The sequence below is a fragment of the Dromiciops gliroides genome, chromosome 2 (genome assembly GCF_019393635.1).
Source record: "Dromiciops gliroides isolate mDroGli1 chromosome 2, mDroGli1.pri, whole genome shotgun sequence".
In the NCBI taxonomy this organism is placed as follows: Eukaryota; Metazoa; Chordata; class Mammalia; order Microbiotheria; family Microbiotheriidae; genus Dromiciops; species Dromiciops gliroides.
In genome coordinates, this window is record NC_057862.1 from 191,340,822 (window position 1) to 191,355,633 (window position 14,812).

A 14,812-nucleotide genomic window follows, 5' to 3' on the forward strand; every position below is an offset into this window, starting at 1 on the left:
CTTCATTTCTCACTAACCCAAGGCAACTCTTAAAAACGTTAAGTTGCAGAATAGTTTCCAGCCTACAAGAGGAGGAGGATTTTCCTTACTGGGAGTTGTACCGATGAAGCACAAGCATGGACAGGGGAAAAAAAGCCAGAAATTATGACTTCATAAGAAAGATGGGGTTCTAAACAAGGATTAGACCAGTTGAAGTTTTAGTTAAGGCCACATGACTATAAAACAGTTTGTGTATGCTATTTGGCCACCATCTAGATATGCGTCTTTGGGGAAATGTCTTGATATTCCTTTGTCTCAAGTTTCCCCACCTATATACTATTGAAATGGTTGAATGTTGCTATATTATCACTAAGGTGACTTCTAATGCTAAACTTCTATAACTAGATATCATGTTGTACTTTGCAGCTTTCATTTATTTAAGTATTATTCTGTAATAATATGATCCCCACTCCACCTACCCCCTGTCTTCAGACCAAAAGATCCATGAGGGCAGAGTCTGTCTTCTGCAATCTTGGTATCTTCCACCAGCACCTAGACTAGTTCTTTGAGCACATAAATGTTGAATTAAATTAATTTTAAAACCAATAAGGAATCTTTCCCTAAAATATGTACTTTTGGAGAAGTCAGAAATCACAAAATCAAAAATACCAACTTTGGGATATTGTGATTTGTTTGCCCTCTAGCCAGAAGCATTTTAGCCATTTATGATGTCAGCAAAGCTTGGAAATAAGCCCTCTCTATTATCCCTGGTGAAAGACTAAACAGATGACCCAGATTAATGTTAGGAAGTAAAGTGGACCTGGACTAATATAGAAATATCTATTAAAGACAGTTTATGTAAATGGAGTGTAATCATGAAGTTTTTCTGTGGGCCTTAAAATTCAAAATGAAAGACCCAAATTCATGACATGTTCTAATTTCTTATTGGGGTATCCCAGAAACAGAAAGTGGGTTCATAGGAAGTGAAAATACTTCTTATACCCAGCAAGCACATCCTGATCAAAAGAACACCTTATGGGATGATTTTGGGAGAAAGGGAGAGTGATAATGGGGAAAATCTAGCCAGTGTAAAAACAAAAAAGATACCCCAAAAATCTTTTCTGTAAAGGAAAGAATACCTTATACATGCTTCCTGATAGTTTTTCTTAATTAATGATTTCAGGCACTTGATCACCATATAGAAGAGAATGTGGATAAAAATCCTTGTGGTTCATTGATGAAAAGTCTTAACAGGACCCCATCTAGTTGTTCCAGCTCCTCGGATTCCATCAAGGCTGATGGGACATCCATGAATTACAGCAGTAAGATGGCTATGGAATTTTTTTTGTTGTTGTTGTATACTGAGTTCCAAATTGTCTGCCTTTCTCCTTCCCAACCCCTCATTAGAGAGGGCCATCATTTTATATATATCTATGGAACCATACAAGACATACTACCATATATTAGTTCTTTCTCTGAAGCACTTTGCTTCATCCATCCTTCTTAGTTGATTTGAATGATCAAATTACTCAGAATAGCTTAGTCATTTACAATTATTCTTCAGACAGTTTTGCTGTCACCATTTGCAATGTTCTCTTGGTTCTGCTCATTTCACTCTTATTTCATGCAAGTCTCTCCATGTTTTTCTAAAACAACCTGCTCGGGGCAGCTAGGTGGCGCAGTGGATAAAGCACTGGCCCTGAATTCAGAAGGACCCGAGTTCAAATTTGGCCTCAGACACTTGACACTTACTAGCTGTGTGACCCTGGGCAAGTCACTTAACCCTCATTGTCCACCCCCCAAAAAAACCCCAACTTGCTCATTGTTTCTTTTCTTTTTCTTTTTCTTTTTTTTTAACAGGACATATCATTTTTAACAGGATATATCATTTTAAAACTCTTTGGATATAATTCCAAATTTTTTACCAAAATGACTAGATCAGTTCACAGTTCTACCAATTATGGAATTTGTTGTTCTTGTTCTTTCATTCAGTCATGTCCGACTCTTCATGACCCCATGGATCATAGCACACCAGGCCCTTCTGTCCTCCATGATTTGCCAAAATCTGTCTAAGCTCATGTTCATTGCTTCCATGACATTATCTATCCATCTCATCCTCTGCCATCTTCTCCTTTTGTCTTCAATCTTTCCAAACATCAGGGTCTTTTCCAATGAGTCCTATCTTCTCATTATGTGGCTAAAGTATTTAAGCTTCAGCATTTTACCTTCCAATGAATAGTCTGTATTGATTGATTAGATCCCCTTGCTCTCTGAGGGACTCTCAAAAGTCTTCTCTAGCAGCACAATTTGAAAACATCAGTTGTGGAACACTCAACTTTCTATATAATCTTTATGGTCCAGCTCTCATACCCATACATTTCTGTTGGAAAAACCATAGCTTTGACTATACAGAGCTATGTTGGCAAAGTGATGTCTGCTTTTTAGTCTGCTATTCTGGTTTGCCACATTTTTTCTCCCAAGGAGCAAGCGAGCGTCTTTTAATTTCATGACTTGCGGTCGCCATCTGTAGGTGATCTTTCAGGCCAGTTATATAAAATCTGACACTGTTTCCATTTCTTCTCCCTCTATTTTCCAGGAAGTGATGGAACTAGTTGCCATAATCTTAATTTTTTTTTTTATATTAAGCTTCAAGCCTGCCTTTACGCTTTCCTTTTTCATCCTCATCAAGAAATTTCTTAGTTCTTCACTTGCTGCCATCAGAATGGTATCATTCGTGTATCTGAAATTGTTGATATTTCTCCCCAGAACCTTAATTCTGGCTTTTTTATTTGTCTAGCCTGACATTTCACAAGATGTCCTCAGCATCTAAGTTAAATAAATAAGGTGACAATATACAGCTTTGTTGTGCTCCTTTTTCAGTTCCACACTCAGTTCTAACTGTTGTTTCTTGGCCTACATACAGGTTACTCAGGAGACAAGTAAGATGACCTGGTACTTCCATCTTTTTGAGCACTTACCACAATTTGTGGTAATCCACATAGTTAAAGGCTTTGGTATGCTATCCCTCCGCAGCCACATTTATTGCTGTGTCCCCACTCCTCCTTGTGGGTAGTCACAACCTGGGCCCTGCATCCAGGGCCCCACTTCTAGTGCCAGTGGAGGGCCCCTGCAGTCTTCCCCCAGTCAGCCTCTGATCCCCAGGGCAAAAGTTCTCAGCAACACAGCTGCTCCCAAGGCTTATTGTTTGTTGATGCAGTGATCTGCACTTCCCTTGGTCAGACCACCACCCGGTAGGTTAGATATTTTCCAAGGTCCTAAGTTGCCTTAGATTGGATGACTGCTTTATTCCAACTTTTTATTTTTTCTGCTCCTTGAAAATTCAACTTGAAGTGTTGTTTTATGTTTGGTAAAGCCACGTATTTTCCTGCCTTATTCCAGCATCTTTACTGTAGATCTGTCTGTAGCATATAAGTTAAAGTATTCATTTCTTGGTTTGGCAAATAATGAGAATTTCTTAGTGTATGAAGTACATGAATATTGTTTAGACCTTATTCGGTGCTCTGAAATTAATGTTTTGTGAATATAGAATTTAAAGTTTACATTTTTCAGTTCTGAGTCATTTTAGTAAGTTCTAAGTAGGGAAGCTCTACAGAAATATAAAGTGAGTGTCAAAGGCTTATTAAAAATGGACTCATCCTAAACAGTAGAGTTAAAGCTTAATTGGAAATAAGTTACCTTTCTATATGACCTTTGCAGAGAGGTCTCTGTGGGTGATTTCAGGTTCAATAACACAAACATGAATAAGAACAATAGTAGAGTTTGCCAATGAAGTTCTTTCTAACTTATTTATCTCTTAACTTCTCTTTTTATTCCTAGTACAGCAGAGCAGTCAGATGGAATCACAATTTCTCATGGACAACATTTGTGAAGAGAGCTTGAAAGAGGTGTGTTAGCATTTGAAAAACCTGAAAATCTTAAAACTAATCTAGGGGCAGCCAGGTGGCACAAAAAAAAAAAGCCTAATCTAATGACTTTCCATGTTTTCTTTTTTTTATTCTTTTTTTTTTTGGTGAGGCAATTGGGGTTAAGTGACTTGCCCAGGGTCACACAGCTAGTAAGTGTTAAGTGTCTGAGGCTGGGATTTGAACTCAGGTCCTCCTGACTCCAGGGCCAGTGCTCTATCCACTGCGCCCCTAGCTGCCCCCATGTTTTCTTTTTAATGTCAGTTAGATGGCATAGCTCAGTGTGCTAAGTATGGAAGTAGCTGTAAGAATATCCAGTCTATTTTCTCAGCTCTTTTCATGTTGAATGGTAGCACTTTTGAGAGTATTTCTTTTCTTTTTTTAAAAATAAAATTTAAAATTTTTGTACATTTGCATCACCTTTATTTTCAAATATATTATTTCCTTACCCAGCAAGCCATCCATTGTAACAAAGAATGCTAAAAAAAAAAGAAAGAAAACTATTTCAGCAAAGCCAAACAGCACACTATATAAGCCTGATGACATACTAAATATTCCCACACTCAGTCCTCCAACTCTACAAATTACAAATGGAATTATATTTTCTTTATACTTTTCTGGGGCGAAACTTCTTAGTTCTTATGATTACAGTGTTTGTTTGTAGTTTTATTGTTATTATTCCCATTTGTAGTATAGTCATGTATATTCTTTTGGGGGGGGGGGAGGTGAGGCATTTGGGGTTAAGTGACTTGCCCAGGGTCACACAGCTGGTGTTAAGTGTCTGAGGCTGGATTTGAACTCAGGTCCTCCTGAATCCAGGGCTAGTGCTCTATCCACTGTGCCACCTAGCTGCCCCTCATGTGTATTCTTTTATTCTGGACTACTTCTTTTAAATCTTCCCATGCTTCTGTGAATTTTTCATATTAATTTCTTATGGTGTAATAAAAATCTGTTACATTCACATAGAGAAATTTGTTTAGCCATGCCCCAATTAAAGGGCATCATTTTGTTTCTAGCTTTTCACCACTGCAAAAGAAATGTTCTTGTGAATATTTTGATGTATATTCAACCCTTTTTGTCTTTGGCCTCTTTGAGGTATATGCTTAGCAGTGGGATCTTTGGGCCAAAGGATATGGATCTTTTCATTGCTTTTTAGCATAATTCCAAATTGCTTTACATAATATTAAGGAGAATATAAATCAATTTTCTGTGGGTAAGGGTAGCAGCATATTGTAGCAGAAAGAATTATAAATTATGGGTCAAAGGATCTGGATTCTAGTCCTGGTTTTACAAAGAAACATCTGTGTGGCTTTGGGAAGGTAATATAACCTCTCTTAACCTTTAGTTCACTTTTTCCTACAGTGGTGTGTTTCTGCTCTGAAATTCTTTGAATAATATATTCCCATTTACTGTATACCCTAGGAAAATGGAAGTGATTATATTTTTTATATAATTCATATGTATATTGTATAGCTTAATCAACATAGATAAAGTGCTTTCATCTCTTCGAAAGAAAACTATTAAATATGAGGTGATAATAGTCAAAGAGAGCATATTTCAAATGGTAATAAACTGTTTTTTTTTCTTCCTCAGAAACTCCATGATGGCAGGATCACAGTAAGAGAGTTCTTTACACTTTTGCAGGTCCACATTTTAATTCAGAAACCCCGACAGAGTAACCTTCCAGCCAATGTAAGTTGAAATCTCTTACCTTTGTCTAAATTTTGTTCTGCTTGATTACCTAGTGATACCAGTATAGACATTGAAATTTTAAAATTTTACTCTAGTGGGGAACCCCCCACGGTCAATTGGGTTTTTTGGGGGGGGGTTTTGGCGGGGCAGTGAGGGTTAAGTGACTTCCCCAGGGCCACACAGCTAGTAGGTATCAAGTGTTTGAGGCCGGATTTGAACTCAGGTCCTCCTGAATCCAGGGCAGGTGCTCTATCCACTTTGCCACCTAGCTGCCTGATCATCTGTTTTTAAAGGCTGAAACAGAATTGAAACCCAAACTCTCTGAGGTTCCACCATCCTAAAAAGCTTGACATCATTTTAGCAAGAAGCTCTGCTTTTCCAGGACCACCTCAGTTACGTATGATTAGCATCATTACCAATAGGTTGACCACTTCATGATTAATTCTTTTGCCTTGGAAAACTCATGAAACAAAGATTAAAAAGTGGCCTATAGCCCCATGCTGCCCATTATGCTTCTGCAATGAAAGTGGCAGAAAAGGAGCCAAAGCATGCTAAGAATCACACAGTTTTTAGGCCTTCAATAAGCATTAACTCCATTCTTGATACTCTGAGATTCTTATCTAATGTCCACCAAGTGGGCCTATTACTAGAGGAACTGAATCATATCCTTCTGCAATTTGTTATAAACGAAACCAAAAGACAGAAGGAAGTTGCAGCCAAATGACAGGATGTCTTATAGTTCTTCTTTGAAGAGGCAAATAGGAGTTGACAGAATTAGTTTCATCATATATCCAAAGTAAACCAAAAATATTTCATAGGACATTAGGTCATCTTTTATAGTAGTGCTCATTAGTTTATCAATAAGCAGTTGTTAAGCACCTACCACCTGCCAGGCACTGTGCTAGGCATTAGGAATATACTTACAAAAAAATGAAACAAGTCCTACTCATAACAAGCTTACATTCTAAAGGAAGAGACATGTACATATATAAGTATAGATAGCATAAATATAAACTGAATAAAAATAAATACAAAATAGTTAAATACAAGATAGTTTGGAGGGGTACTAGCAGTTGAAGAAATTAGGAAAGAATTCATGCAGAAATGTCTTTTTTTTTTTTTTTGGGGGGGTGAGGCAATTGGGGTTAAGTGACTTGCCCAGGGTCACACAGCTAGTAAGTGTCTGAGGCCGGATTTGAACTCAGGTACTCCTGACTCCAGGGCCGGTGCTCTATCCACAGAAATGTCTTAAAGGAATTATTAGTGATTTGGAGCATTTTCTCATATGATTGTTGATAACTTGGATTTATTGCTTTGAGATCACCTTGTTCTTAGACCATTTATCTACTGAGGAGTGGCTCTTGTTCTTATATTTCCTTTTAAATATTCACACTTAATTGATCCATTTTATAAGTTTGAATTTGTTTCTATCATACCTTTTATGTAATAGACACTATCAAGATTTGTTTAATTAAATTAAACATTTATTTATTAAAAATTTTTTTAATCATAAAAGTATTTTATTATTTTCTAGTTACATGTAGAGATAGTTTTCAGCATTTCTTTTTATAGGATTTCTAGTGGGGCAGCTAGGTGGTGCAGTGGATAGAGCACAGGCCCTGGATTCAGGAGGACCTGAGTTCAAATGTGGCCTCAGACACTTAATGCTTACTAGCTGTGTGACCCTGGGCAAGTCACTTAATCCCAATTGCCTCAAAAAAAAAGAAAAAAAAAGATTTCTAGTTCCAAATTTTTCTCTCTCCTTCCCTCCTCCCCAAGACAGCAAGCGATCTGATATAGGTTATATCTGAACAATCACATTAAATATATTTCTGCATTAAGTCATGCTGTGAAAGAAGAATCGTAACAAAAGGGAAAAACTTCAAAAAATAAAAACAAAAAAAGTAGAAATAGTATGGTTCAATTTGCATCTAGATTCTATAGTTCTTTTTTTCTGGATTTAGAGAGCATTTTCCATCATGAGTCCTTTGGAACTATATTAGACCACTGTATTGCTGAGAAAAGGCAAGTCTGTTACAGTTGATCAACACACAATGTTGTTGATACTTTGTACAATGTTCTGGTTCTGCTCATCTCACTCAGCATCAGTTCATGTAAGTCCTTCCAGGTTTCTCTGAAATCTGCCTGCTCATCATTTCTTACAGCACAATAGTATTCCATTACATTCATATACCACAACTTGTTCAGCCATTCCCCAATTGATGAGCATCCCCTCAATTTCCAATTCCTTGCCACCACAAAAAGAGCGACTGTAAATATTTTTGTACATGTGGGTCCTTTTCCCTTTTTTATGATCTCTTTGGGAAAAACACCTAATAGTGGTATTGCTGGGTCAAAGGGTATGCACTTAAATTAAACATTTAAACAGAGTACACATGTTCAAATCGTTCCCAGTGATCTGAACATGTACATAATGAGTTAAACCTATACGAAGTCCAGTTTTTAGTATTTAAAGTGAGTTTATATACACATACGTGTGTGTGTGTGTGTGTTGGTTGATGACTTGTCTGAGTTTTTTTATATATTTTGCAACTTTACTGAAGTTGCTAGTTGTTTTGGCTAGCTTTTTAGTTGACCCTCTAGGTTTTTTAAATAAACCATCATATCTTCTGAAAAAAGTAAAAGTTTTGTTTCCATGTTGTCTATGCTTATTCCTTCAATTTCTTGTGGCTGCATCCCACAAATATTCATTTGTTTGTGAAGTTTTTATGTCTTAATACATGGTTAGTTTTAGTGAAGATGTCATGCACAGTGGAGAAATTAGGTATGTTTCTTTTTATTCCCATTGAATATTCTCCAGAAGTATAACATATTTCACTTTTCTGAAATTCTATTCAGGTCCTTAACTTCTTTCTTATTTATTTTTTGGTTCAGTTTTTCTAGGTTTGAAAAGGATAAATTGAGGTTCCCCACTATTATAGTTTTACTGTCTATTTTTTCCTATAATTTAGATACTATGCCTTTGTGGGGTGGGGGGGGGAGGGGGAGAGAGAGAGAGAGAGAGAGAGAAATTCATTGTCTGTGGTACCTTTTATCATGAAGTTTCTTTGCTCATTTTTAAAATTAGATGTCTTTTTGGGGCAGCTAGATGGCGCAGTGGATAGAGCACCAGCCCTGGAGTCAGGAGTACCTGAGTTCAAATCCGGCCTCAGACACTTAACACTTACTAGCTGTGTGACCCTGGGCAAGTCACTTAACCCCAATTGCCTCACTTAAAAAAAAAATTAGATGTATTTTTTCTTTTGCTTTGTCTGAGATCATGGTTGCTGCCTGACTTTTTTATTTAAGCTGAAGCGTAGAGACAGCTAGGTGGCGCAGCGGATAAAGCACAAGGCTTGGATTCAGGAGGACCTGAGTTCAAATTCAGGCTCAGACACGTGACACTTACTAGCTGTGTGACCCTGGGCAAGTCATTTAACCCCCGTTGCCCTGCAAAAAATAAATAATTAATTAATTAATTAAGCTGAAGTATAATGAATTCTGCTCTAGTCCATTGTTTTAACTTGGTATGTATCCTGTTTCAAATGTTTCTAGTAAACAACATGATGTTGGATTTTGATTCCTAAATCTGCTATCCTCTTCCAATTTATGTCCATCCCATTCACAGTTATGATTGTTAACTGTGTATTTCCCTCCATCCTATTCTTTTATATTTCTCTTCCTCTTTTTTCCCTGCCCTCTCTTAAAATGTTTTCCTTTTAACTAATGCCTTCTTTAATCTACCCCTTATTTCTCCCTTTTCCCTTAACTTCTTTTCTTCCTTTTTGCCCCTTAGGTAACATCTATTTCTGTTTCCAACTGTGTATGTATATATATTCTTCCTTCCTTGCAGCAGTTCAGATGAGAGCAAAGTTCAGGTGTCATCTGTACCACATTTCCCTTTCCTTACTGTAGAAACTCCTTTTTGTGTACCATTTTTGTAAAATAATTTTCCCCATTCTTCCTTTCCCTTCTCCCAGCACATTCCTCTTCCTCATCCATCCAATCTTATTTTGAGATCATTCAAACACACCAGAATCACACCCAGACACTCTATCTAATTAGATTTCTTCTATGATCCCTGGTGATGAAAAAGTCCTGAGGGACAGCATGTATCATCTCTCCATATGAGAAGGTACACAGGGTTTAGTCCCTTAATATTTTTCACTCATGTTTTCCTTTTATGCTTCTTTTGATTCCTTTCTATACCAACTTTTCTACTTAGCTTCAGTCTTTTCATCAGAAATGCTTGGAAATCCTCTGTTTTTGATTCATTTTGTCCTTGTAGGATTACACTCAGGTGTGCTGGGTATTCTTGGTTATAAGCCTAGATTTAGATTCTTTGCCTTCTGGAATATCATATTCCAAACTCTCTTCCCCTTTATGGTAGTGGCTGCTAAATGTTGTATGATCCTAATTTTGACTCCTCAGTACTTGAGAAGGAATATCAATATTTTATGTTAACCTGAGAATTTGGGATTTTAGTTATATTCTTGGAAGTTTTCATTTTGGGGTTTCCTTCAGGAGGTGACTGGTGGATTCTTTCAGTTTCTACTTTGCCTTCTGATTCTAAAATACCTGGACAGTTTTCTTTTATGATTTCTTGAAATATAATACTTAGACTTTTTTTTCATGATTTTGAGATAGTGTCCTCTGTTTTCTAGGTCCATTGGTTTTATGAGATATTTCACATTTTCCATTTTTTTTTTCAGTTTTTAAATTTTTTTATTATTTTTTTTATTTCATGGAGTCACTAGCTTCCATTTGGCCAGTTCTCATTTTCAAGGAGCTATTTTCATTAGTAAAATCTTCTCGTTCCATCTTTCTTCCCTTGCTTTTGCTTCTTTTCCCATTCTTCCTTCTACTGCTCTCATTTAGTTTTTTTAAAATAATTTTTAGTTCCTTCTTTAACTCTCCTAGGAATTCTTGTTGAACTTGTGTCTTTTAGGCTTTGTTTGTTCTTTTTTTTAATCATTCTCTTCTTTTGTGTTTGTATCTTGAACTTCCCTATCACCATAATTGCTCTTTATAGTTGAGTTGTTTTTTTGTGTTTGTTTGCTCATTCTTCCAATCTACTTTTTGACTTGAGAACTTATGTGGGTGCTGGGCTTTTCATACTTAGTGAGGGAGAGTAGAGACATCTGACCTGAACTTCTATCCTTTTGTTATTTTTTGTTTGTTTGTTTGTTTTTGTTTTGGTGAGGCAGTTGGGGTTAAATGACTTGCTCAGGGTCACACAGCTAATAAGTGTTAAGTGTCTGAGGCTGGATTTGAACTCAGGTCGTCTTGACTCCAGGGCAGGTGCTCTGTCTGCTGCGCCACCTAGCTGTCCCTGCTTTTGTTATTTTCATAGCTGCAGCTATAAAACTTTACAGCCTGTAAACTTTCAGTGCTCCCAAAGTGGTATGATCAGTGGAGAAGTCTGTTCATTGCCCACTTGGTCTAAGTTTTGCAAGTTCTTGGCCCAAGTTTGGTTCTCAGTTTATTTCTGCTTGGAAGTTTCAGTGGCCCGCTGATGGACTCGGCAACTATTAAGCTGCTGGTATACCTTCCAGGTTCAGAGTAACTGAACTGCTAGTTCACTTTGTTCTGTGGTGTTGTCCTTTGCTCCTGGGATCAGAGCCACCCCATACTCAATACACATCTAAGGCCAATGTTCACAACCACTCCTCTTCACCCATGGATCTGTGGGCAAGCACTAGGTAGTAGGTGACAGAGCTGCCAAATGGCACCTGTACTTATACCCAGAACTTGCTCAGGGATCCCCTAGGATCTCTTTCTGGTGTCCTGTCTTTGCCCTGTCTCATTCCTCAGGCACTGGAATGCTCCTCTATGCCAACTTTACAGCTATGTGCACTCCTGGTCAGACCCCCTCCCACAGACTTCTCCATCTCCTTGTGCAAATTACTATGACTTTCCTTGGCTTTCACAATTAGATTCCAGTCTGTTGCCTTCTCTAGATCTTTGTTAAGGAGGCATGGGGAGAGAGATTAGCCTGTTAATACTTCCTCTCACTCCCCTGTCTTTGAATTTTTACATTTTGGATAGTTTTTTTTACCTTGTTAATAAAGTGGATTAGTGTGGTGGTGTTGCTTTTTTCCCCCATAAAATATAATTCATGAAAATAAAAATTCAGGAACTTAGTTCCTGAACATGAATTTGTCCACAATTTTGCATTTCTGAAATGCTATGAAACTTACCTTTTTGTTTTTTTGTTTTTTTGTTTTCTTTCAGTTTGCTACAAATATTCCATCTACACAGAGAGAATTAATGTTAAGCCAATATGTTTACCGGCCCAAAATACAGATTTATAAAGAAGATTGCCAGGCTCTCCGTGAAAAGACTGAAGAGTGAGGATACATTATTTGCTTTCTTGGGTGTAGTAAAAGAGATGTTACAATTTTTAAGATCAACCATCTCTAAGTAGTAGCATGGTACACAATGACTTTTGAGTGGGTCTTCCACTTTTAGATTTGTAGAAGAAAACATAACTTAAAACATTGGTATATCATTACCTTATACTTCATGTTAAAGTTGGATTTGGAAGAACATCTCAAAGTAAAGATATTCTAGCCAACCAGCCACCAAACAGTTATTAAGTGCCTACCAGGTAGCTGGGGAAAGAAAGAAAGGCAAAACTAGTCCCTACCTTCAAAGATTTCTCAGTCTTAATGAGGGAGATGGCATGTAAACAATTGTGTACAAATAAAACATTTATAGGATAAATTGGAGATAATCTCAGAAGGAAAGACTCATCACCCTTTTATTAATGGCTGCCCTTGTTGCAGAGGCCTGTGATAGCCACTATGGAAATTAAATTCACTTCATCAAATGTTTATTGAATACCCATTTTATTTTAGGTAATTTTCTAAGTCTGAGGGACACAGAGACAAAAAACAACATAGTCCCTTGTCCTACTGTGACTGGAATTCTGATGAGGGAATATGATAAATGTATAAATAATTAGAATACAAGATCTTCTTAATCCATATATGGGGCCAGATGCCAGATTCATACCCCTACCTTTTGGCCCTGATTTACATTAAAAAATGGTGTTATTTCAGAACAGTGAAGTACATCTTAGTCCTTCAGCTGAAGACTTTATATATACAAATGCAAATAGTAAAATCTAGCAGTTGGTCACATCTAAAACACTAAGTATCCTCCAATAATTATTTTTAAAATGTAGAAATTTAAGTCACTTAATTTTTTTCCATACCTGCCTGAATCTGAGTGGGTACTTATTGATTTGTCTAGGCATGTTTCCATGACCTGCTTAAATTTTTTATTTTGCCTATTACAGCATTAGGATTTGTCTAAAATGAGTAGGTAGATCTGAATAGGGTATCATTTGGGGATTTTTTCCATGGCACAAGCATGTACTATACCCTACTACATTTGACAAAAATGTATTTTTATTTATTGTCAAAGGACTGGATTCCTGTGATGACAATTAACCTCAGTGGGCTGTTTTTAACAACTGACAATGGGGCTTGGACGAAAGGTTCCTATGGAGTAAAGGGTATGATTAGAATATTCACAATAGCTTTGGGAAAGCACAGTAATGAAATGGCTAGATTCCAAAGGTCTCAGAGGCACATTTTCAGGTTGGGATGTAAAGTTAATTATTTCTGAAAAGGAAGTTTTTAATAGTATTTTATTTTATTTTATTTCCAATTACATGTAAAGATGGTGTCCAACATTCATTTTTGTAAGATTTTGAGTTCCAAATTTTTCTCACTCCTTCCCTTCCCAAGCCCCCCCCTTCCAAAGCCAACAAGCAATCTTATATAGGTTATACATTACAATCATGTTAAACATATTTCCACATTAGTCATGTTGTGAGAAAACCATCAGAATGAAAGGAAAAAAACACAAGAAAAAAGAAACAAACAAACAAAAAACCAATAACAACAAAAAAGAAAATAGTATGCTTCAATCTGCACTCAGACTCCATAGTTCTTTTTCTGGATATTGAGAGTGTTTTCCATCATGAGTCTTTTGGCATTGTCTCGAATCATTGTATTGCTGAGAAGAGCTAAGTCTATCACAGTTGATCATCACACAATGTTGCTGTTCCTGTGTATAATATTCTCCTGGTTCTGCTCACTTCACTCAGCATCAGTGCATTCAAGTCTTTCCAGGTTTTTCTGAAATCTGCCTGCTCATCATTTCTTATAGCACAATAGTCTTCCATTACATTCATATGCCACAACTTGTTCTGTCATTCCTCGGTTGATGGGTATCTCCCAATATTCATTTCTTTGCCACCACAAAAAGCTGCTAGAAATATTTTTGTATATGTGGGTCGAAAAGGAAGTTTTTAGATTTATCACATATTGCTGTCATTTTGCAAGTTCTGGATAGTGTTTAACCAAGGAAGGTCACTGTCCTGGGATGGTTTTCAGACTCATTATGTAGAGCAGGGTTCAGAATTGGTTGATAGTGTTGGTTAAAGGCAAAGGAAGAAGTTATTTCTTTTGCTTCCTAGCATATTTAAGCATCCTTGATTTTAAAGAATATGTGTGCAGCTTATTTTGTACTTTTCTGTCATCTTATTCTCATGAACTCTTTCATTGCTTTAGATTAAAGCTCCGTGCCTTAAAACAGGATAAACTGCTGGTGGATGTGAATAGGAGCCTGTGGGAAGTAATGAAGGGCTGCTCTGATGAAGAGGTACTTTTATTCTGAATGCTGAAAATGTCTGAACTGGTTCCTTGTGTTTGTTATGAAATATATAACTTGCAGATATGTAACTGTGATAAATTTTTTCTCTTTGAATCTGTGTTTAATAGAAACTTAATTCAACAAAGTCTTTTTTTAACATTTTGCAAATGTGATATAAAGTTTACCTGTAATCAGACTTTTCCCCTTTTGTATCTCAGAGTAAACTTATATAAGGAAAAGTTTAGGGCACAGCTGGAGTTTGCATGATTGAATAATAAGCAAACCATTTAAAACTTGACTAGTATGTTAGAGTATCCTTACTAAACGGTTTTATGTTCAGTAGTTTGATATGGATCTCAGCCAGAGAGTGAAACTCAAAAGGTCTGAGTTCTGTACTCCAGAAAGGAAATGGACTTTCATTAACAAAAGAGAAGGGGCCATAAGAATCAGGCTTGGATGACTAAAAGAAATGGGGTATTGTGTTACTTACCTGCCATACAGCAGCTGAACTCCACCACATGACTGTTTTGATGCAATGCCTTATGCTTTCC

At 36.8% G+C, this 14,812-nt stretch overlaps 1 protein-coding gene across 1 annotated transcript in view; it reads left to right on the forward strand.

Moving 5' to 3' along the window:
* KNL1 (kinetochore scaffold 1) overlaps window positions 1-14,812 on the forward strand; it is a 98,512-nt gene that overhangs the window by 64,681 nt on the left and 19,019 nt on the right. The window contains exons 12-16 of the mRNA XM_043980556.1: window positions 1,163-1,301; window positions 3,817-3,884; window positions 5,496-5,594; window positions 11,829-11,944; window positions 14,180-14,270. Coding sequence (XP_043836491.1) covers window positions 1,163-1,301; window positions 3,817-3,884; window positions 5,496-5,594; window positions 11,829-11,944; window positions 14,180-14,270 — 513 coding nt within the window. The remainder of the gene's footprint in view (window positions 1-1,162; window positions 1,302-3,816; window positions 3,885-5,495; window positions 5,595-11,828; window positions 11,945-14,179; window positions 14,271-14,812) is intronic.